The 20,781-nt window shown below is 36.8% G+C and overlaps 1 protein-coding gene across 1 annotated transcript; it reads right to left on the reverse strand.

Moving 5' to 3' along the window:
• Positions 1-5,792: 5,792 nt before the first annotated feature.
• LOC112019316 (uncharacterized) lies at positions 5,793-6,701 on the reverse strand. The gene has a single exon (XM_024051853.1). It carries the CDS (start codon positions 6,699-6,701, stop codon positions 5,793-5,795), a length of 909 nt encoding a protein of 302 aa, XP_023907621.1.
• Positions 6,702-20,781: the final 14,080 nt, after the last annotated feature.

Below are 20,781 nucleotides of genomic sequence, written 5' to 3' on the forward strand. Positions count from 1 at the left end.
TGATCCCTCTCACTTCATTTTACACCTTCAACATCCATGGATACCTTCAACATCCATGGATGCCTTCAAAGCTCTGTCATCACCCACTCTAACACTGAGTACATAGTATGGACACCAACAGTGAATGCATCTTATAACAAAAAATAGTTAATATTTTGAAAAAAATTGTCAATATGCATGAAAAAGAGTGTGAAATACCATAGCCTCTTGTAGAACCCAAAAAAAAAAACTTCTTTTGCAACCAAGGCTATCTTTTTTAAATAAGAATATCTAGTATTTTAAATATAATCCTTTCATCAATTGTTCTTATTCAACAACATTTAGCCACTCACTTAGTTAGTTAAACCCCACTAAGTATATACACTAACTATATATAGACCCAAACAAATTCATAATATTTGTCCGCGATTTACTAAGATTCTTATTGGTATAGAATCAAGTAAAAGAGGTGTTATGGTTGTTAGAGATATGTTAGCCCAAATGTAATAGGCCCAAGCTTAATCCTTCTAGTCTAATGTTTAACCTACTATATATACACATGTTATGATTCATTGTAACGAAGGATTTGTACCACACTCTAACAATGGTGAGTCTATGTCAAAGTGGTGTAAATGAAAGGTACTTGCTACAATTTATTGATATTTTTGTCAAAATAGGCTCAAGTGAAATAAGTGTTATGGTTGGTCTAAGTCAAAGTGGTGTCAATGAAAGGCACTCGCTCGTGCAAGAGACCTTAATGCTTATCTGACCACCTGGAAACCTTGGGATTCTTTATTCATTATCAGACCATTACTCAGCAAATTGAAGCTTTTGACATTTATTTCAACCCAAGAACTTCACTTGAAAACAATATAAAATTCATCCTCATCGTCTATCTGTTGTACTATTGAGTTATTATTAATTTTGAGTTATCATTACAAGGTTGTCACAGATGAGTATTCTATCAATGAATCAAAAATTAATGTGAAACGTCCAAGACTACTATTAAATAAGTAATAATTACATAAGAACCAATCAAGTTGTCATGCAATAAGCATGAGTCCTATAGAACAAATTTCATTGCTACTAAATGACCTGCCATTATTCGATAGATGGTGTACACCAAATTGTATCGTCACATTATTGGCACTAGAGCCAAATGCACCTAAGCTATGACTCTTAGACAACCACTTTATCAATTCAAGCAAACTATTTTTTTTTAATAAAATCAAACTATTTTTCTTACACTATATTACTCTCTTTATGCTATTTTAACCATTTCTATCTTCTAAATTTATCATCAACATTCTACTAGCTATAAGTCTTTTATATTAGTTTCCTTACATTGCTTAGTCGTAACAATCTTTTTACTGGGAACAAAACAATAAGTTTCTAGAAGCACCTGACAATAAAGAAATTCCAAATTCAACTCCTTCTCACAACCCCAAGTCCAAAAACTCACCAATCAAATATCAGCCTTATCAAGGTGTGTGGTGTGGCAAGTTGACAAAAAATGACACAACAATTATGAATTGGGAATAATATTAATTTTGCTCAAACAAGAAACTTCATCCAAGAAAAATTGCTCCTTGAGTTTTGACCACTGGATGAACAAATGATTATCATAGATATTAAATATTTAAACTTAACAATACGTAACACTGTCACAAAAAGTACCCTTTATATATTTGTTCATTAAAAACATATAATGAATGGTGCACACTATTAAACTTGAAGAGATAAACGACAGCATTTCAACTAGTCCACAAACAAAAAGCTAAAATGATATTGTTTCTCTTAATCTTCTCACACGTATGCTGTTCTTTCTAAACGGTAACGTTTTGTTAAGTGACAAAGCGAAGATTGATAAACGGTGTCGTTCCTCAAGAATCCGTTGGGTTTCAAAGTTAGTTATAATTTATAACTCAGATTCTATTAGTGTAAAATTGGGAAAGCTTGTTATGGTTGTTAGAGGTGATTTAAATATATATTTTATTCAATTGATAAGTGTCAAGAGTTCTATTAGCGTAAAAGAGGGAAAGTTTGTTACGGTTGTTAGAGGTGATTTAGATATATATTTTATTCAGTTGATGAGTGTCAAGATAGATAGTATATATACTCTATAACTATGAGATTATTCATTCAAGCAATATATTTTTCAGATTTAATAAAACTCTCTTTGATTCTCTCTCTCAAAATCACTTTTCCTCCATAGTTGTTTCTTGCTTGAACTTATTGCCTTAGTTGCAATTTTGAATTACATCTCCTTCACTATTAGATTGTATAGATTACAAAAATCTTCATGGTATCAACTTCAACTGCTCCTTTAAATCTGATGAATCAACATCTTCTACTATTGTCCAATATGGCTAATATAATGACATTCAAACTAGATAGCACCAATTACATTATGTGGAAACACCAAATTACTATTGTGCTTGATACATATTCTATGTTCAAGTTACTCAATCAAGCTCAACTACTTTATGAGAAGTTTCTTAAGGATCTTTTAGGAAATTTTACTACCATTCTCAATCCAAGTTATCAGATCTAAAAGTCAAAGGAGAAAGCTCTTCAAATTTTCATCAGTTCCACTCTCACACTTTCAATTCTTACTCTAACCGTGGGATGTCACTCAGCAATGGAGGTGTGGAAGGTTCTTGAGAACCATTTCTCTTCTATTTCATGATCTCATATTATGAATCTCAAAGGAAAACTTCATAATATTTGAAAGGGATTTGATTCTATAGATACCTATCGACAAAATATCAAAGTCCTAAGGGATAAACTAATGGTTGTTGGTGAGATCTTGGATGATGAAGAATTGTTGCACATTTCAATTAAAGGCCTCCCAAAGGATTTCAATGCCTTTAGGTCTAAAATTCACACTAAAAGCACACAGTTAAACTTTGATGAGCTTACTACAATGCTAAATGCAAAAGAAGAATCAATGAATAATAGAGGTCGAGGGAATAACAAAAGAGGAGGAAAATGTTCCACTTCACAATCTCCATCCTTCAATCCATTCAGTCATTATTCATAGAGTCCAAATCAAACTTCAATTCCTAGATATGAGGGACCTACATGCCAGATCTGTGATNTGTGGGGGGGGGGGGGGGGGGGGGGGGGGGGGGGGGTAGAGTATACTTCAAAGGCTTTTTAGTCTCTTTTGTCATCAAATGGAATTATGCACCAGATTTCATGTCCTTATACTCCACGGCATAATGGTTTAGTAGAGAGAAATCACATACATCTCATAGAAACCACATAACCTTTCTATCTTAAGCTACCTTACAATGTTCCTACTAGACATTTACTATTCAAATTGACCTCTATCTAATTAATCTTCTACCTACTACAATTTTACAATTTTCCTCTCCTTGGTTCATACTTTTTCATCATTCACCCGATTTGTCTCAACTTAAGGTCTTTGTCAAATCATCATTCTTTTGCTTCTCGTTCTTCATTTACTATCTCTAATGTCCAAGTGCAATATGAATCACCACAACCATCCTCTTCTGCACATCCATCCATTCGTGCATCACCTTCTACATCACATCCTACATCCACAATCACATCATCACCTACATTACCTACTGCATTACCTTCCTAACCCTTACCTATGTCTAATCAACATCCTATGCAAGCCAGATCCAAAAGTGGAATTTCCAAATCAAAGCTTTGCTACAAAACTACACTTGACTATACATACACTAAACCACCTACCTATAAAATAGCCTCTCAATACCCTCAATGGTGTAAAGTCATGGATGCTGAGTTTGAAACCTTGTGAAAACAAAAAATCTGGTCACTTGTCCCTCTACCTTCTAATGTGAACCTAATAAGCTGCAAATATTTCTATAAACTAAAGCTTAATAGTGATGGTTCTATCTCTAAATACAAAGCCAAGCTTGTAGCTAAAGGGCTCCATCAACAGCCTGGTATTGATTATACTGAGACATTTAGTCCAATAGTTAAACTAGCTACAATCATGTTGGTTTTAGCAATTGTAGTGAGCTATAATTGGTCCATGAGGCAGTCGGATGTATCTAATGCATTTATTCACAGTTATCTCAAGGAGGATGTCTATATGTAGTAGCCCCCTGGTTATGTTGACTCTGATCATCCTCACATGTCTGCAAGTTACAAAAATCTTTGTATGGCTTGAAGCAAGCTCCAAGGGCTTGGTTTGATAGGTTCACTTCTCAGTTGCTCAATGTAGGTTTCATAGCATCCTTGGCAGACTCTTCTCTTTTCATTTATCACTTTTCTCATACCATCATTTACCTTTTAGTTTATGTTGATGATATTATCATTACAGGCAATAGTTCTACCCATATTTCCAATCTTATCCAAGCTCTTAGTCACACCTTTGATATTAAGGATCTTGGTTCTCTACACTACTTCCTTGGCATCCAGATCACTCCTACCAAATATGGCATTTATCTCAAACCAAGTATGCCTTGGATATTCTTCATCGTTTTCATGTGGATAATGTTAAACCCTCCAAAATACTTTTATATCCTTCTTCCAAACTTACTCCTTACAGTGATATTGTACTTTCTAATCCAACTGAATGCAGAAGCATGGTTGGGGCTTTTCAATATCTGACATTAACTTGGCCTGACTTAGCTTTTAGTGTTCATCAGTTATGTCAGTTTATGCATACTCCCATAACTACTCACTTAAAGGCTGCCAAGAGGGTTCTCAGATGCATTCGATGTTCTTTCATCCATGGTATTCACTTCTCCCCTAGCCTTCTTACTCTATCAACCTTCATTGATGTTGATTGGGCTAGGGACCCCTCAGACAGAAAGTCCACCATAGGGTTCTTTGTTTTTCTAGGCTCTAATCCCATTTCTTGGTCTTCTAAGAAGCAAACCACTTGCCCGCTCCTTAACTGAGGTTGAGTATCATGCACTGGCCACTACAACAGTTGAATTGGCTTGGCTACAAATTTTATTCAAAGAGCTTCGTTCATTTCTTTCTCATGTGCCTATTCTTTGGTGTGATAATGTCTCTGCCATTGCCTTAGCCTCTAATCCAGTTTTTCATGCCAAGAGGAAGCACATTGAGGTTGATTTTCATTATGTTCGTGAGAAGGTTATATGTCGTGATTTTTGTGTCTGATTTGTCTTTGAGAAAGATAATTTTGCAAATATCTTCACCAAACCTTTGTCTTCACCATTGTTTCTGTTACTTAGAAGAAAAACTATGGCGGTTTCATCCCCTATTTGTTTGAGAAAGGATGTTAAACTAGAAGAGATAAACAACAACATTTCAACTAGTCCACGAATAATAAGCTAAAACGATGTCATTCCTCTTAATCTTCTCATGTGTACGCAACTCTTTCTAAACGGTAAAGTTTGGTCAAGTGACAAAGCCAAATTTGATAAACGATGTCGTTCCTCAAGAAGCCGTTGGGTTTCAAAGTTAGTTCTAACTCAGATTAGTTAGTGTAAGAGTGGGAAAGTTTGTTATGGTTGTTAGAGGTGATTTAGATATTTTATTCAGTTGATGAGTGTCAAGATGGATAGCATATATACTCTGTAACTATAAGATTATTCATTCAAGCAAAGTATTTTCCAGATTTGATAAAACTCTCTCTCAAATCCCTTTTCCTCCATAACTATTTCTTGCTTGAACTCATTGCCTTAGTTGCAATTCCAATTACATCTCCTTCACTATTAGATTGTATAGATTACAAAAATCTTTCCCAATAATCTTATACATCATAGACAATACATTTCAAGTTTTTTTTTTAAGTTTTTTTTTTTTTTTTTGAGAATGAAGACTAATATATTATTAAAAAATCAGCCGGGGTCGGCAAAGAGTACATCATGGAGATGAGGTGGGATATCCTCCACCCACATCGATAAACCTCTAACATGCCTCGCATGTTTAGCTAGGTTGTGTGCTACTTTGTTACCATCTCTGCGGATATGTGTACAAGCAATAAATTTACTGGTAACAAGAGTAGAATTGGCTGAATCAAGGAGGTGACCATAAGATGTCAATGAAGGTTCTGTGCTTTGAAGGGTGTTGATAACTGCTACCGAGTCACCTTCAAGCATAAATTCCTGAAGGCCAAGTTCCTGTGCGAAGGTAATCGCTCTTGCGGCCGCCATGGCTTCCACTATAACTGGTGCAAACGGTAAGGGAGCTTGCTCTGACAGTGAAGCAATAGCATTCCCATGACAGTCGTGGACCACAACTCCCAATCCAGCCTTGCCCAACTCTGGAAAAATGGCGCCATCAAAATTCAGTTTGACACAATTCGCCGGAGGAGGACGCCACTGGACCCGATTCTGTGGTCTCGTTACTGCTGCATTGTTAATGATGGAGCACTGACTTTGCTGGAACGTTGAAAGTGCTTGCGTTGCTTGCTGAAGGACCTGAGTTTTTGGGAAATCCACTGTGCGCACCCGAAGCTGATTTCGCCGGTACCAGATAGTCCACATCACCATCGCCATGAGGTCCACGTTTTTCCTTCTTCTGTGAGTCAGCTTGATCAGGTCTGTGATGCTTGATGTACCTAGTTGGCTTCGGTCTTCAAATCCTGGAGTGCTATCCCATATTTCATCAAGTAAGGAGCAGTTCCATAGTGCATGGGCAACTGTTTCGGCCTCCACTCCGCATTGTTCACACCTGTCTTCATTAAGTATCTTCCTTCGCCTTAGATTATGCTTGGCAGGAATGGCTTCTTTACAAACCCGCCACATGAAGTTCCTCACTTTATTAGGAACGTTGAGCCCCTAAATGAGATTCCACACCTCATTTTGCTGCTGTGGATTACCTGCAGAAACGAACGTAGAATTTAATTTATTAAGGAACTTAGAGCCTGAGTTAACCGTGTAGTTACCTGAGGGGGTGAAGGGCCAAATAATTTTGTCCTCCACTGGAGTTCGGCTCAATGGGATACAAAGGACCATAGCAGCTTCTTCAGGTGAGAACAAGCCATGGACTAAATCTGTTTCCCATTTTCTTGTACATGGATTGATGAGGTCCGAAACTCTACCATCTTCAAAACCTGGAATAATATCTGAAAGGATCCGTGGATGCTCCGGAGATGGTAGCCAAGCATCATTCCAAATACTGATATCCTCTCCACATCCCACCCTCCATCTTGCACCCTTTAATAGGACGTCTCTTCCTTTCAAAATGCTATGCCAAGCGTGTGAACCCGAGCTAGAATCTTAGGCATCCCATATACTACCGTTTGGAAAGAACTTTGTTTTAAAGACTCTATAAAATAAAGAATCCTTATTATGAAGTAATCTCCATGCTTGCTTAGCCAAAAGAGCATCATTGAAGTTGGCGAGGTCTTTGAACCCCATTCCACCTTCTTTTTTTGGAAGGCAAAGTGTGTCCCATTTCACCCAGTGAACTTTCCTACGGTCTCTTCTTTGTCCCCACCAAAACCTTTTAATTAGACTCTCAATTTCTGAACAAAGCCCTAGAGGGAGTTTGAAGCAGCTCATGGTGTATGTTGGAATAGCTTGAACTACTGCCTTAATCAATATTTCTCTCCTAGCTTGTGAAAGGAGTTTCTCTTTCCACCCTTGCAATTTTTTCCATACCTGTTCCTTTATGTAATTAAAGCTTGCTTTTTTGTTTCTGCCCACCAGCGAAGGTAAACCAAGGTATTCCTCATACTGAATAATTTCAGGAACTTCCAATGCCACCTTAATTTGATTTCTAGATTCAGCCTTTATGGATTTACTGAAGAAGACCGTCGTCTTACTACGATTAATCTGTTGACCTGAGCACTTCCCATAGACATGCAGTATGTTTAGAACTCTTTGGCATTCCTCGATGGTGGCCCTGCAAAACAACAAACTATCATCTGCAAACAAAAGGTGGGTTAGACGTGGACTATTCCTACAAAGAGAATAGCCTTTGATATGTCCTTGGTTGGCTGCTTTGTTGAGTAACCCATTGAGACCTTCAGTACAAAGTAAGAAAAGAAACGGGGAAAGGGGGTCGCCTTGTCTGATGCCTCTTGTTGGTGTGATCATGCCTTTAGGTTCCCCATTCACCAATAATGAATAGGTCACTGTTTTGACACATAACATCATGAGTTTGATCCAGTGATCTGTGAATCCCATTTTTTCCATGACTGATTGTAAATATGCCCATTCGACTCTGTCATATGTTTTGCTCATATCCAGCTTGATTGCCATGAATCCTTCCTTTCCTGTGTGTCTTTGCATACTATGTAAAGACTCAAAAGCTACCAAAATATTGTCAGAAATAAGACGACTTTTAGTGAAAGCACTCTGATTTTCTATAATAATATTTGGCAAAATTTTCTTAAGTCTATTTGCTAGAACTTTAGAGAAAATTTTATACAAAGTATTGCACAAACTAATAGGACAAAATTCAGATGCAAATTCAGGATTTTTCTTTTTAGGGATGAGTGTAATGAAAGTGTGATACAGGTGATCAGGTAAAGAGACAGAATTAAGATAATGCAACACAGTATTTGATATATCATCCCCAACTAAATTCCAATAGTGTTGATAAAAGAGAGGAGGCATACCGTCTGGCCCAGGGGCCTTAAGTGGGGCCATTTGATTAATGGCTTGCTTTACCTCAGAAAGAGTGAACTCAGAAGTTAATTTCGCATTCATCTCCTCAGTAATCACTGTCTGGATAGAATCAGTAGCCGAGGTGCAAAATTGCTGGTTTTTAGAACTGAGGAGAGATTAATAATAATGCACTAGACATTCAGCTATCCCTTCATTATCCTCAATCACACGACCTTCACTATCCTTCAGCCTCCTGATTAAATTTTTCCTCTTTCTTTGTGAAGCTTGGCTGTGAAAGTACTTTGAGTTTCTGTCTCCAAACTTTGCTCACATGACTTTGGATCTCTGAAACCAGAGTCTATTCTCTTTGTCCACCAACTCAGCTATATCCTTCTTCAAATCTCTGACCTGTTGGTTATTCCCCGATCTCATGGCAACTTTTTCAGCCTCTTTTAATTCCTTTCTCTTTTGTCTTAACACTAGCTTGACATTGCCAAAACAATCCCGGTTCCAAGCTCTCAACTCTTTTCCGCATTTCTCTATTTTGCGGATGACATGATCGTGAACCTCTCCATCTTCCCTTGATAACCACACCGCTTCTACAATATCTGAACAACCACGATCCGAGAGCCACATTTCTTCAAACCTGAATGGTTTAGAAAAGGAAGGAATAACCAAATCATCTAGAGTAATCCACAGTGGTGAGTGATCTGAGGAATCTGAGTGTAAGTGTTGGACTTTGGTTCCTGAAAATTTCATGAACCACTCATGGTTGGCCAACCCTCGGTCTAGTCTCTCCCACAGTGAATGGCCATCAGAAAAATGTTTTCTCCATGTGAAACGATCACCCACGTACCCAAGGTACAGAAAACCACACTCATCAATGACATCCCTAAAGAGTTGCATCTGATTTTGGCTTCGATTATTACCTCCCAATTTTTCAAAGTGTCTTGTGATTTCATTGAAGTCGCCAGCGCACAGCCAAGGGAGGTTGTGTTTAGTATTGAGTAACCGAAGTTTGTTCCATGCTTCAATTCTCCTATGAGTTACTGGCTCTCCATAAAAACCTGTGAACCTCCATGCTTCATCACTTCCTTTATCTATTATGGAGTCAATGTGGTACTTAGAAAAGGAATCCACATGGACATCAATGGAATTCTTCCAGTATAGGGCTAAACCCCCACCACCTTGAAAATTTCTTTCCACGTAGAACAAATTATCGAACTTGATATTTCTTTGAATTTCTTTTAGCCTAGCTTCATCCGCCCATGTTTCGGCTAAAAACATAACGGAGGGATCTTTTGCCTGAATCACTACTTCAAGCTCCTTTCCTGTACGCAGGTTCCCAAGCCCACGACAGTTCCATACTAAGATACTCATTGTGCTTGGCGGGGTTGCTGAGCAGCCTCCACCATTGAATTTTGTTGACAATCTTCCATTGAAACCTGTAATTTCTTGGAGGGTAACTCAGGAAGAATTTCCATTTCCTCTTCTCTATTTCTTTTTGTGACCGAAGGTCCTTGCTTTATTGCCGCTTCCATATTGTTGTCACGGGCCAACCTTTTCCAAGTGCGGGCTGTTTTGTTTGCTGGAGGGGGTATACTGTCTGTCACGTGAGTTGCATGCTCTTGAATGATTTGATTGGGGGCAATATGGAAGGGAGATAACGTGGCTGTATTTGTGGCTGAGTCATAAGAGGCAATATTTGATTTGGGTTCCACGATATTTAGTGAGTCATGTGGGGTAGCATTTAGGATGGGATCCACATTCTTTGCTGAGTCATGCGGTGTGGTAGTTATTTTGAAGCTCACGTTACTTGCTCGGCTGTCCAGTGCAACGTCTACTTCCTGATCCTGTGCATCAAAATCAGCGGAATTAAAATGGCAAGTAGGTAACTTTGAATTTTTAAAGATTACCTCATTTATTTCGATGTCTTTATTGTGGGATTCTGGCGTGATTTGCGCCTCTGTTTCAGCTGTTTCCATATCTGAAACGTTCATCCGATCAGCCTTCTCCGCTTCGCCGGCTTCAGGCCTTGCCGTTTTCCTTTCCGTTGTCCTGTGTGCCGTCTCAGTTTGTGCTTTGGACTGGTTTGTGGTTCCCCCCAAACCATCACCCATACCAGCGACCACCGTGAATAGGACTTTCCCCGGGTTGAAAGGCGTTGCTCTCAACCATGCTCCGTACTCGTGAGGTTCATTATTTCTTGTGTCCTTCCTTGCGAGCCCGATGTCGCAATCCTTTCCGTCGTGCGATATGAGACCGCACCAGTAGCAAAAGTTGGGTATTTTTTCGTACTTAAAAGAGATCCAAATCTCTTCCTCATCATCCAGTGCGACTCGACGACCTCGGCAGAGAGGTTTTGAGACATCAATCTCCACATAAACCCGTAAGAAATCACCTCCCACCAACTCATTATGATTCTCGCATGGAAACACCTGACCAAGAGTTTCTCCTATTTTGATTGCCATCTCTGGATCCAACATACGTATTGGCAGACCGTATATTTGCACCCAGAACTTCAGTTTCGTGAACCTTAGATATCTCATTGGTATTGACCCATCGAACCACTGGAGAAGGACTGCATGTTTGTCGAACGTCCAGGGTTCGTTGGCTAGAACACGTTTTACATCTGCTTCAAGTTCAAAAACAAATAGAAGAACGTGATCTCCCGCTTCGCGCACTTTAAATTCCTTTTTTGCTCTCCATAGAGGTTTGAAAGTGCGGCCAATAGCTTCCACGTTAAGAGCTCTTTTGGTAAGGAACTTGGCTGCCAATATGTACTCCTTGTGTCTTGAATTTTTGGATCCTGAGAGACTTAGTTTGGCGTCTTCTTCCTCCGTCAAAGATAATTTCTTCCAGTCATATAATATTTCTTCCATGAGGTAAAACGGTTTTGAGAAAAAGGGGCGAAAGAATTAGACCACTCGTATGGAGAACGGAGGTCAGAGGGACCCTACTGCTATGGAAGTTTAACAGAGGGGAGGGAATATCATTCCTAGGAGGATAATGGAAATTCTACGCTCTAGTATCTCAGAGAGAAGCTAGGGCGAGAAAACTAAAGAATGTATTAATTAACCATTTAGTTAATTTTTTAAGTTAATTGTCATTAATTAAATGAAATTATACACTGGCTAGTCCATATTCGTTCAGCTATATTAATTAAACTAGTCACAACCCCACGCATTACGCGTGATAATTCTTTTAGGGTGATTTTATTGAGTTTATTTTTTACAATTTGGACTAATTTAATAAAGAATAATGTATTTTATAACCATATTTTCATTTACTATAGGAATTATCACAAATGTAATATATATAATTGTTATCATATCAAATGAAAACAATATAATTTTTTCCAAGAATTCAAAAGGTAAGTTAGCAAAAATATTCATTTTTTTAATAAAACTTATTTACAACATTTTGTGTATCATTAAGTATATAAAATTTATAAATTATTCTTCTAGTATCTAAAAAATTAATAAAACTCAACAAAACTACAATTTAAAATAAAAAAGAAAGGGAAAAAAAAAATCATATCATAATCAAACTCCTTCCTAATATGTAAAACATATGAAATGTGATGTGATCAATCCAAATATCCAATGCACAATCAAATTCAAAATTTTTGTATGTTTTTAGACCCCTTAGAACACAACCGGATTAACCTAATAAATTAGCCAAGTGATTACTTAGTCCAAATTTCAGATCTAGGTTATCACAATCAAATAATCATATCATGTATAGCAGCGGAAAAGTAAATAACACAAAGATATGATCACCCAGGAAAACCAAATCGGTAAAATACCTGGGGAGGATTTAACCTAGCTATCCTCAAGGTAAACTTGAATCCACTATAGAAAGAATTGAAGTTTTACAATAAGACTTAGATCACTAACATCTTATTGCTACCCACCAGTAGAAACTTACTAACACGACCATGTGCAAGCTCCGAGACCACGGACTCCTTCTTTCTTGGATTTTCCAGCAAATACAAGCACACTTGCTTGTGTATCTTTAAGTTCTCATGGCAAGAACTGAATGATCATCAAGTTCTTAAAGAAATCTTCTCTTGATAATCCTAAGCTTGTATGAAGGAAAGCTCCTCACAGATCTCACAAGAGATTCACACAAACAGTAATATGAGCAACAACCTTTAGAGAGCCTTTGGATACAAAACCCTAAATACAAAAAGAGGCACACACGACACTTTAATCTCTCTAAAAGCTCTCAAAAATGTTTTAGGGTTTCCCTTATATATAGGAGTGTTTTACTTGAACCCCAAGACGTTTAAGTAGAGTTTGGGTTGAACTGGAATTCTGCAGAAAAAACATTCTGCCCGATGTTCGATTGATCAAGCCTAAGCTTCGATCGATCGAGCTAGGCTGAAAGTCACTAATACTTTTGCAACCACTCGATTCCAACTTTACATAGAACGCACACACTTTGAGCAAGTCTAAACAAGACTAACAACTGTTTTGATCATAGTTTACCAACATTACACATTAGAGTTCTAAATACATTAGTTCCTAAGTCTTTAGAACCTAACAATTTTTAATAAGGTTTTAGTTACACAATAGAAATAGATGGTTGATTTTAAGTAAAAATGTTGGTTGTAGCTTTATACATGATGATTTTAACTCTTTTTCCTTAATAATATAAAAATAAATCAATAATAATATAAAAATAAATCAATAAACCAAGAGTACAAAATTGAATATTTGAATATTAAATTGATAAATAAATAATTTTAAGCACAAAATTGAATTTGTTTTCTTAAAAATCTTTAAAAATACACTAATGAGATAAGGAAGATGAAGAGTAATATCAGATATTCATAAACGCTTAAAACAGTTACTCAAATATCTAGGAACATCATATAACAAAAACATACAATTTGCTGCTAATTTGTTAAACAAAATATTTACAAACAGTGAAAGGAAACTATACAAAGCCCATCTTCTTCAATTGCACAAACTATTCTTCATCATATTGTCCTGACTATCCTATTCTTTTCCAAATAAACTAAAACCAACAACAACACAAAATAGGACATATTATAATATGATTTTTCTCCAAATTAGGTCAACAACAAACACCATTAAGTACAAACCTCTAACAGGAGATCTATAACATGCTTGATTTGGATTCTACCTATGAGGTAGTTGTCAAATTGTATCTTTTCTACCATCAAATATTACACAAGACTTGTGAATGCCATTTTATAGAAATTTTTTTTTTTTAATTCTTCATTGATTTTATTTTTCAGTGTAAACATCTAAATTAAAATAAAGGAACATGTAAATGCAAAATTATATGTAAAGTTAAAACCACTCAAGATGAATATGTATATCAGAAAAAAAATTGTTTTGATTTTTGATTTATTTATTATTTAGTTATAACATCATAATTAAAGTAAATGAATATGTAAAATTAAAACCACCTAAAATGAATTTGTAAAACCAATATATTTATATATTTAATATTGTCAAAAAAATTAAAGGTAAAAAATAATAAGAAAAAGAATAATAATGTGGCACATGAGGTGGCTCAATAGGAGTGTAGCAATAATAAATGTTATGCTTCAGCTTATATATATATATATATATACATAACTCTAAATAATATTAAACAATAACGGCATAATATAATAATAATTAAATAATAACAAATCCACCTTATATATGTTGGGAAAAAAAATCTATTTACCTCAAATCCCAAATCTTTACCATGTCATTCTTAGAACCTACATCCATCCAACTTTAATCACATTGAAGCCCCACTGCCATCACGTTATTGGTATGTTAATCGTAGCTCATCATCTACAACGTCATTAGAGATAAGTGTCCACCTTAATGAGTATGTCACTCCCACAAGTAGTCTTACTTTTAATAATAAAAGAAAAAATATATATTTTATTCTTACATTGAAGCCCCACTGCCATCACGTTATTGGTATGTTAATCATAGCTCATCACCTACAGCGTCATTAGAGATAAGTGTCCACATTAGCATTTGGAAAGATATATGTAAAATACTATTAAAAAATGTAAGACTAAACTTTTTTTTTCTTTTATTATTAAAAGTAAGACTACTTGTGGGAGTGACATACTCATTAAGGGTAGTTTGATTGAACATCAAACCATCGAATGTGCAGATTATTAGCTATAGCCAGGTAGTGTGCATCTTGGATTATCTCAAGCCAATTAACATGTCATGCACATCACATATGGCATATCAAATCCAACATGAAAATTTAGAAGCATCAAGTCTTACAAAAGTTCTTCCTAAAAAAAAAAAAAAGCATGATGGCCAAGACAGAAGAAACTATAAAGAAAGAAGGAAGACAAATGAGTTTTACTTTGTTTTATTATTTGGAAATGTCATAGAAAAAAGTGTCCTAATATATGAAAAAACATATGCCGAAAAATAATTTTTTTTGTTTATTTTATGTTTCTAATTTCTTATTGCAATACAGAATTCAAAAAAGAAACAGAAAAACAACTGTTCAACTTATGATCACAAATAAAATACAGAATAAAAGGGAAAAAAAAGACATAAATTACTGCTCGTGTCAAACATGGTCCCAATTCAAATACTACTAACAAAATATAATAGAGGTATTATACAAATTAGAAATATTACCTTTTGACGGAAACTATTTCCAGTGGAAATAGAGATCCTACTCAATATATAGCTCTCATTTAGCATGAAATCTACATAATGAATGAATGTGTTAATATAAAAAGAAATCTCATCTCCCTTGACGTCGGCATCCTACCTATTGCTAGGCTCTATTCAACACTTGGGGCATCCTTCTCTAGGTTGGCATTGTCACCTTTGAAGCCACCAAACATTGTGCTCTCTCGCAGTTGAAGGCATCACTTGCAATGGCACCACACCAGAATGGTATTCCATATAGCAAAGAAAACGTTTTGGTATAATATTAAATAACTAAGGAAATGATTGGAGAAGTCGAAATGATCACTGTCTTTTGATAGACACAACGGAATCAACTGTTACAACATACAAATAAATGTTTTATAAACGTTTTAAAAATTACAAATTACAAATAAATGTAAAACCAAAATTAAAGTCTAACTGACATTTTAAAAATGAAAAAATAGTAATAGATGAATAGTGATTATAATCATTTTCCCTTTAAGAAGAAATGATATGTTTCATAGTAGAATTGATTATAGTAGTATTTCCTTTTCTTTTTTTCTTTTCTTTTTTCCTTTTTTTTAAAAGAAAATTTAGTTAACTTATGGTGGTAGTGCAAAAGACCACCTTGTATCCCATGCTATTCACATCAAAACTAAAATTCAATGTTGAAAGGAGCTTTGAATATAGACAATAGAGTTTATGGTGGAGTGTAGTGCATCATGTTGGCCACAAAAAATTAATTTTGCAATAGAAAATTAATAGAGTTTGTAAATAAAAAATAAATAAATAAATAGTAACATGGCCGATGATGTGGCTCAATAGGAGAGTAGCAACAATAATTGCTACGCTTCAACTTTTAGATATATATAAATATAAATAAGATAAGATAACGTTTCTTATGACATAAAGGCTATTTGATGATTTGATACTATTTTATTGATCATCTTTTAATTTGAGAACTTCATCATTTACACACAAAAAAGAAATACTCACACATTGATCATCTTTTAGCATATGGTCTTGCTCTTTATACAAGCGATGCAGTGTACCTGTTTTTTCTTCAAGTTCGCAAGAATCCTACATGTGTAATCAATAATGTAATGTTGGGTATACATGGATGAGTAAAGTTTCACATTGAATAATGATAAGAAAAATAAATGTTTTTTTTTAGAGAGTTTCAACCTATGGTGTTCGCTCCTAATAATAGCTCTTTATCATCAAATCAAAACACCTATCAATTTTTTGTATGACAAGGATTAAACCCCAGATCTCTTATTCAACCATTTGAAACTTTACTAGTTAAGGTAACTAGAACCCATAGAAGAATAAATAGTTAATATACATAATTGAGTACATACCCACTGGGTTTAAGCCTTTTGAGTCAAAGTGTGTCTTTAAATTAATTTTTTAAAGAAACTCCTTAAGGTATTTATCTCCCCAACAAGTAAAAATGCTGGGAAAAATAAGAAACATAGTAAAATAGGAAAGTAAAAGATGGTTTCATGGCTAGAGCTATATATATGTCCTAAATCTTAAGACAGGCATTTGTTCCATGAAATTACATCCACTTGCTAGTTTTTAGGATGCATGTTCTACTTCACGTGATTTATAGCCAAAACAAAAATAGATAATGAAGTCCGCAGAATACTAGTGATGAAGCCAAAACTTGACCTCGTCAGTGTGCTCCTCGTCAGTGCTAATGGATGATCTCTGGTACCTATGGTTAAGAAAAGAAAGGCAAGGGAGGGTTTCACTGGCGTGAGGCTAGTTGAGAATACTCCGATGCTAAAGTCAGATTATGAATTCTCAAAATAAGTTTCTCACTATCCTCTCTATAAAACTCTTCCGTCTCCTTTACCTGAGTTCCATTTCCCCTTTTATAGTTTGTTTTGGGTTGGTGTAGTTATGTCTGTTAATGTTGTTCTGAACGTTTTTCTCCTGAGAGGAATGAGGCATTGATTGCCAATGATGATTCCATTTAAGGTATAACGTGTGACCGTTGAGCCATTACTACTCTTGTAACTGGTCTGGCACAATCATTGCTCATTGGCTAGCCTGCTAGCTTTTATTTATGCATTCAATAAGTGCTAACCTGGCTAGCCTCAAGGGACGATGTATGACGTCGGGCTTTTACACTTGTTCTTGTCCCCGACTTGGGGGTGGGTAAGGTCATCTCTTATCTAGATGACCTTATCTTGTACTCATCAATTGCCCCCCATTCCTAGGTCGTCAAAAAGTTGGACTATCTCAAGAATATGATTGGTCATGACATTTCGTATCTTCTCGATTCTTGAAATTCGACTCTTGTTTTAAATGCAAAACAACTACTTTTTTGGAAGTGAACACGTGTTGTTCCCCGATTCATGGTTTGCATGAAACTTCCTTGATTCTGGCGCGCCTTAATTCTTAGTTTTCCTTTTAGGAAGAAAAACGGTTCCTCTCCCTCCACTTTATTTGGTCTGAACTTCTGCGTGCTTGAGAAATCTTCATATTTTCCTGGTAAGGTTCCTTCTCTTTATGCTTTGATGGTTGGTTTTGATTTTCTTAGCCAAGGGTGCCCCTCAATCTCATTTTTCTTCGCTCGATTAGGAGTTTTCTTAGAATATTCCTCAAGTCAACGTCCACAAGTAGGGTTGTTTATTCCTCGTTCCTCTGCCCTTAGGCCGGTTTTACTATTCCTTTATCCTTTAATCCGTGAATCTCTGATAAGACATCATTCGGAGATGGATACTATTCAATATAGGTAGATGATGTTCAGTCTAGCGAACTGGAGACTAGGTTGTCTTCCAACGCTGATTCTTTGAGTAGGATAGTGGACACCGCCACTTCAAAATTGCCCTCATCTTCTTCTTCTCGCCCTTTGCATGCTCTTTTCAAATCTTGTTCTTTGAAAGAAAGTCATCTAATGGGGTATTAGGAAGAAGTTTCGGTTTCTCAAAGGGACCTCCATTAGATTGCCTCGCCTGGGTAAGAAAGCTTGCAACTTTGCTCATGGAAAGGTATGTTTCTATGAGGCTAACTTTCTGTGTGGCCTTCAATTCCCCTTTCATCCATTTATCCTACATCTCCTTAGTGAACTTCAGATCTCCCCTGGTCAACTCGTCCCCAATGCCTGGAGGACGATAATAAGCTGTATGTCCATTTTGGTGTCTGCTTGTGACGCGGAGATGATCAGTTTAAATGAGTTTCTGTTTTTGTATCGCTTGAAGGCTTCTACTCATTATAAGTATTTTGAACTCCAGCCCTAGGATAGGAAATCTACGATTGTTAGGGGCTTTCCCTTGTCTTTTCGTGATTGGAAATCACGATATTTTTTCATTTCTGGAATGGGTTAGGAAACCTTATCCAACAATTTTTGGGGGGAAGTCCCAAGATTACTACAGAAATGGGAAGTTCTAGCACTTGGTGCATATTTCCATGATCCTCTTTTGTTCTTTTTCCATATCTTGATTACTTATCTAACGAAGTTCTTACTTTGATTTTTAGCTGCTCTTAATCGTCCTGACCTCGAAGATCAATATCACCACTAGGTTCGAGTTGCCCTTGCTTATGCTTGTGAAATAGAGGATTTTGACGACCTAATTGATCCTCGTCACTTGTATGATTGTTACTTAGGCCCCAAACCCTCAAAGTACATTTTGGAAAAAATCCGTCGAGAAGAGAAGAGTAAGTTCGTCTATCCCTTGCTTCATCTTTCTTAATTCCATCTATTGTCTAATTGGCAATTGCCTTTTTTTTTTCTTTTTTTCTTTTTTTACAGAAATGGCCACCAAGTATAGCAAAGATAAGTACGCTTGTATCAGAGACCTAAAAAATGAACCTCTGGCCAAGTTGACTTCTGACTCAAAGAAAAGAAGAAAACTAAGTGATGAGAAAGTTGATGCCGCCACCCTTCCACCTGTTAATGTCACCCCTTCTTCTCCAACCCCGTCTCTGGAGGTGGCTGCCGTTACCCCTCCGCTCATTCGCACAAAAGGTAAGAACAAAATTAGGATGAGCATATGGGACAACCCTGCTACAGCCTTGGACGTGCACACAATGTGATTACCAACGATGAGCTGAAGGGTTTATCGTCCATTCCCTCTCATGAACTCGTCAGTAGGCACATCCATAAATTAGTGTAGGTATGTAACTCTGTTCTTTCAGCATCACTTTTTGGATTTTTCTGTACATGAGGATGTGCATAATTTCTTCCCTTATCTACTTGTTCCAATTAGGTCCTTAGGGAGTCATTATGTATCACCATTGATTATCTAAAAGTGAAGGAGAAGGTCGTAGTGGCTACGTCGAAAGTGGAATCCGTGGAGGTTGAATGCTCCCAATTGAAGAAGGATTTGATTGCTGTCATGAACGAGAGGAATGACACGAACCAGAAAATAAAAAAGCTTACTGAGGCCCTACACGTGGAGAAGGCTTTGGTCGTCCAAAAGGATGAAGAGATTCAGGCTACTCTCCTGAAGACTGATGAAGAGAGAGACAAGGTCATCCAGAGGTTCAAGCAATCAGAGAAATTTTCAAACCTTCAGTTCATGCAGTACTTTAAAGGGTTTGAGCTTCTACGCCGATGGACCATGAAGCACCATAGTTTGGCTGTATATTTTTCTAGCTTGGATTTTGAAAAGATTGACACCAAGATTCTTGAAGACGAAGCAAAGGAGCTGGAAGAAGCTGAGTCTAGTGCTGATAATCTGTGGATGAATAAACGAGATGTTCCAAACCCTGGAACTTATTATGGCTGAGAATTTGCTTCCTCACTGATAATACTTTTTAAGGTGCTCTGCATTCCAAGGACGAGGCAAAGGCTTCCCGTTCGTGTCCTCCAAGTAGTAGGTTCCCCTTTTTGAATAACGGACGACCTTTTATGGGCCTTCCCAGTTGTGGGCTAGTTTCCCTTCATTTGGATCTTTGGTAGCCTGTGAGACTTTCCGCAGAACCATATCCCCAGGATTAAAATGCTTCAGCTTGACCCTCTGGTTATAATACCTCGTCATCCTCTCCTGATACAAGGCCATTCTTTGGGCTGCATCATCCGTGACCTCGAGTAAACAATCCAGAGCTAGCTTGAGGCCCTTATCATTTCTTTGCTCATCATACCATGCCCGTCTAATGCTTGACACTCCAACTTCCACAAGAATTATTGCCTCGGTCCCAAATTCCATCTTGAAGGGCATTTCACCTGTTGGAGTCCTCACCATCGTTCTGTAAGCCCACAATACTCCTAGAAGCTCGTTAAGCCATGCCCCTTTTTCCCCCTCAAGGCGAGTTTTGATCAGTTTGAGCAAAGTCCGATTTGTGACTTATGTTTGGCCATTGGCCTGCCGATGACTAGGTGAAGAATAGTGGTTCTTTATTCCTAGCTCTTTGCAGAAATTCCTAAACTTGTGGCTGTCGAACTACCGTCCATTGTCGGAAATGATGACACGTGGAATTCCAGATCAACACAAAAGGTTCTTCCATACAAAGTGTTGTATCTTGACCTCCGTTATAACTACCAAAGGCTTTACTTCCACCCACTTTGTGAAATAATCAATAGCAACGACTAGGAATTTTACATGCTTCTTAGTAGGGGGTAGGGAGCCCATTATATCGATTCCTCATGTGGAGAA

The sequence above is a fragment of the Quercus suber genome, unplaced genomic scaffold, assembly GCF_002906115.3.
Source record: "Quercus suber isolate HL8 unplaced genomic scaffold, Cork oak 2.0 scaffold_85, whole genome shotgun sequence".
NCBI lineage: Eukaryota > Viridiplantae > Streptophyta > Magnoliopsida > Fagales > Fagaceae > Quercus > Quercus suber.

What these genes read in the sequence shown, in the direction of transcription:
- LOC112019316 (XM_024051853.1), bottom strand. Translation starts at nt 6,701, where the DNA reads ATGTGGCGGGTTTGTAAAGAAGCCATTCCTGCCAAGCATAATCTAAGG.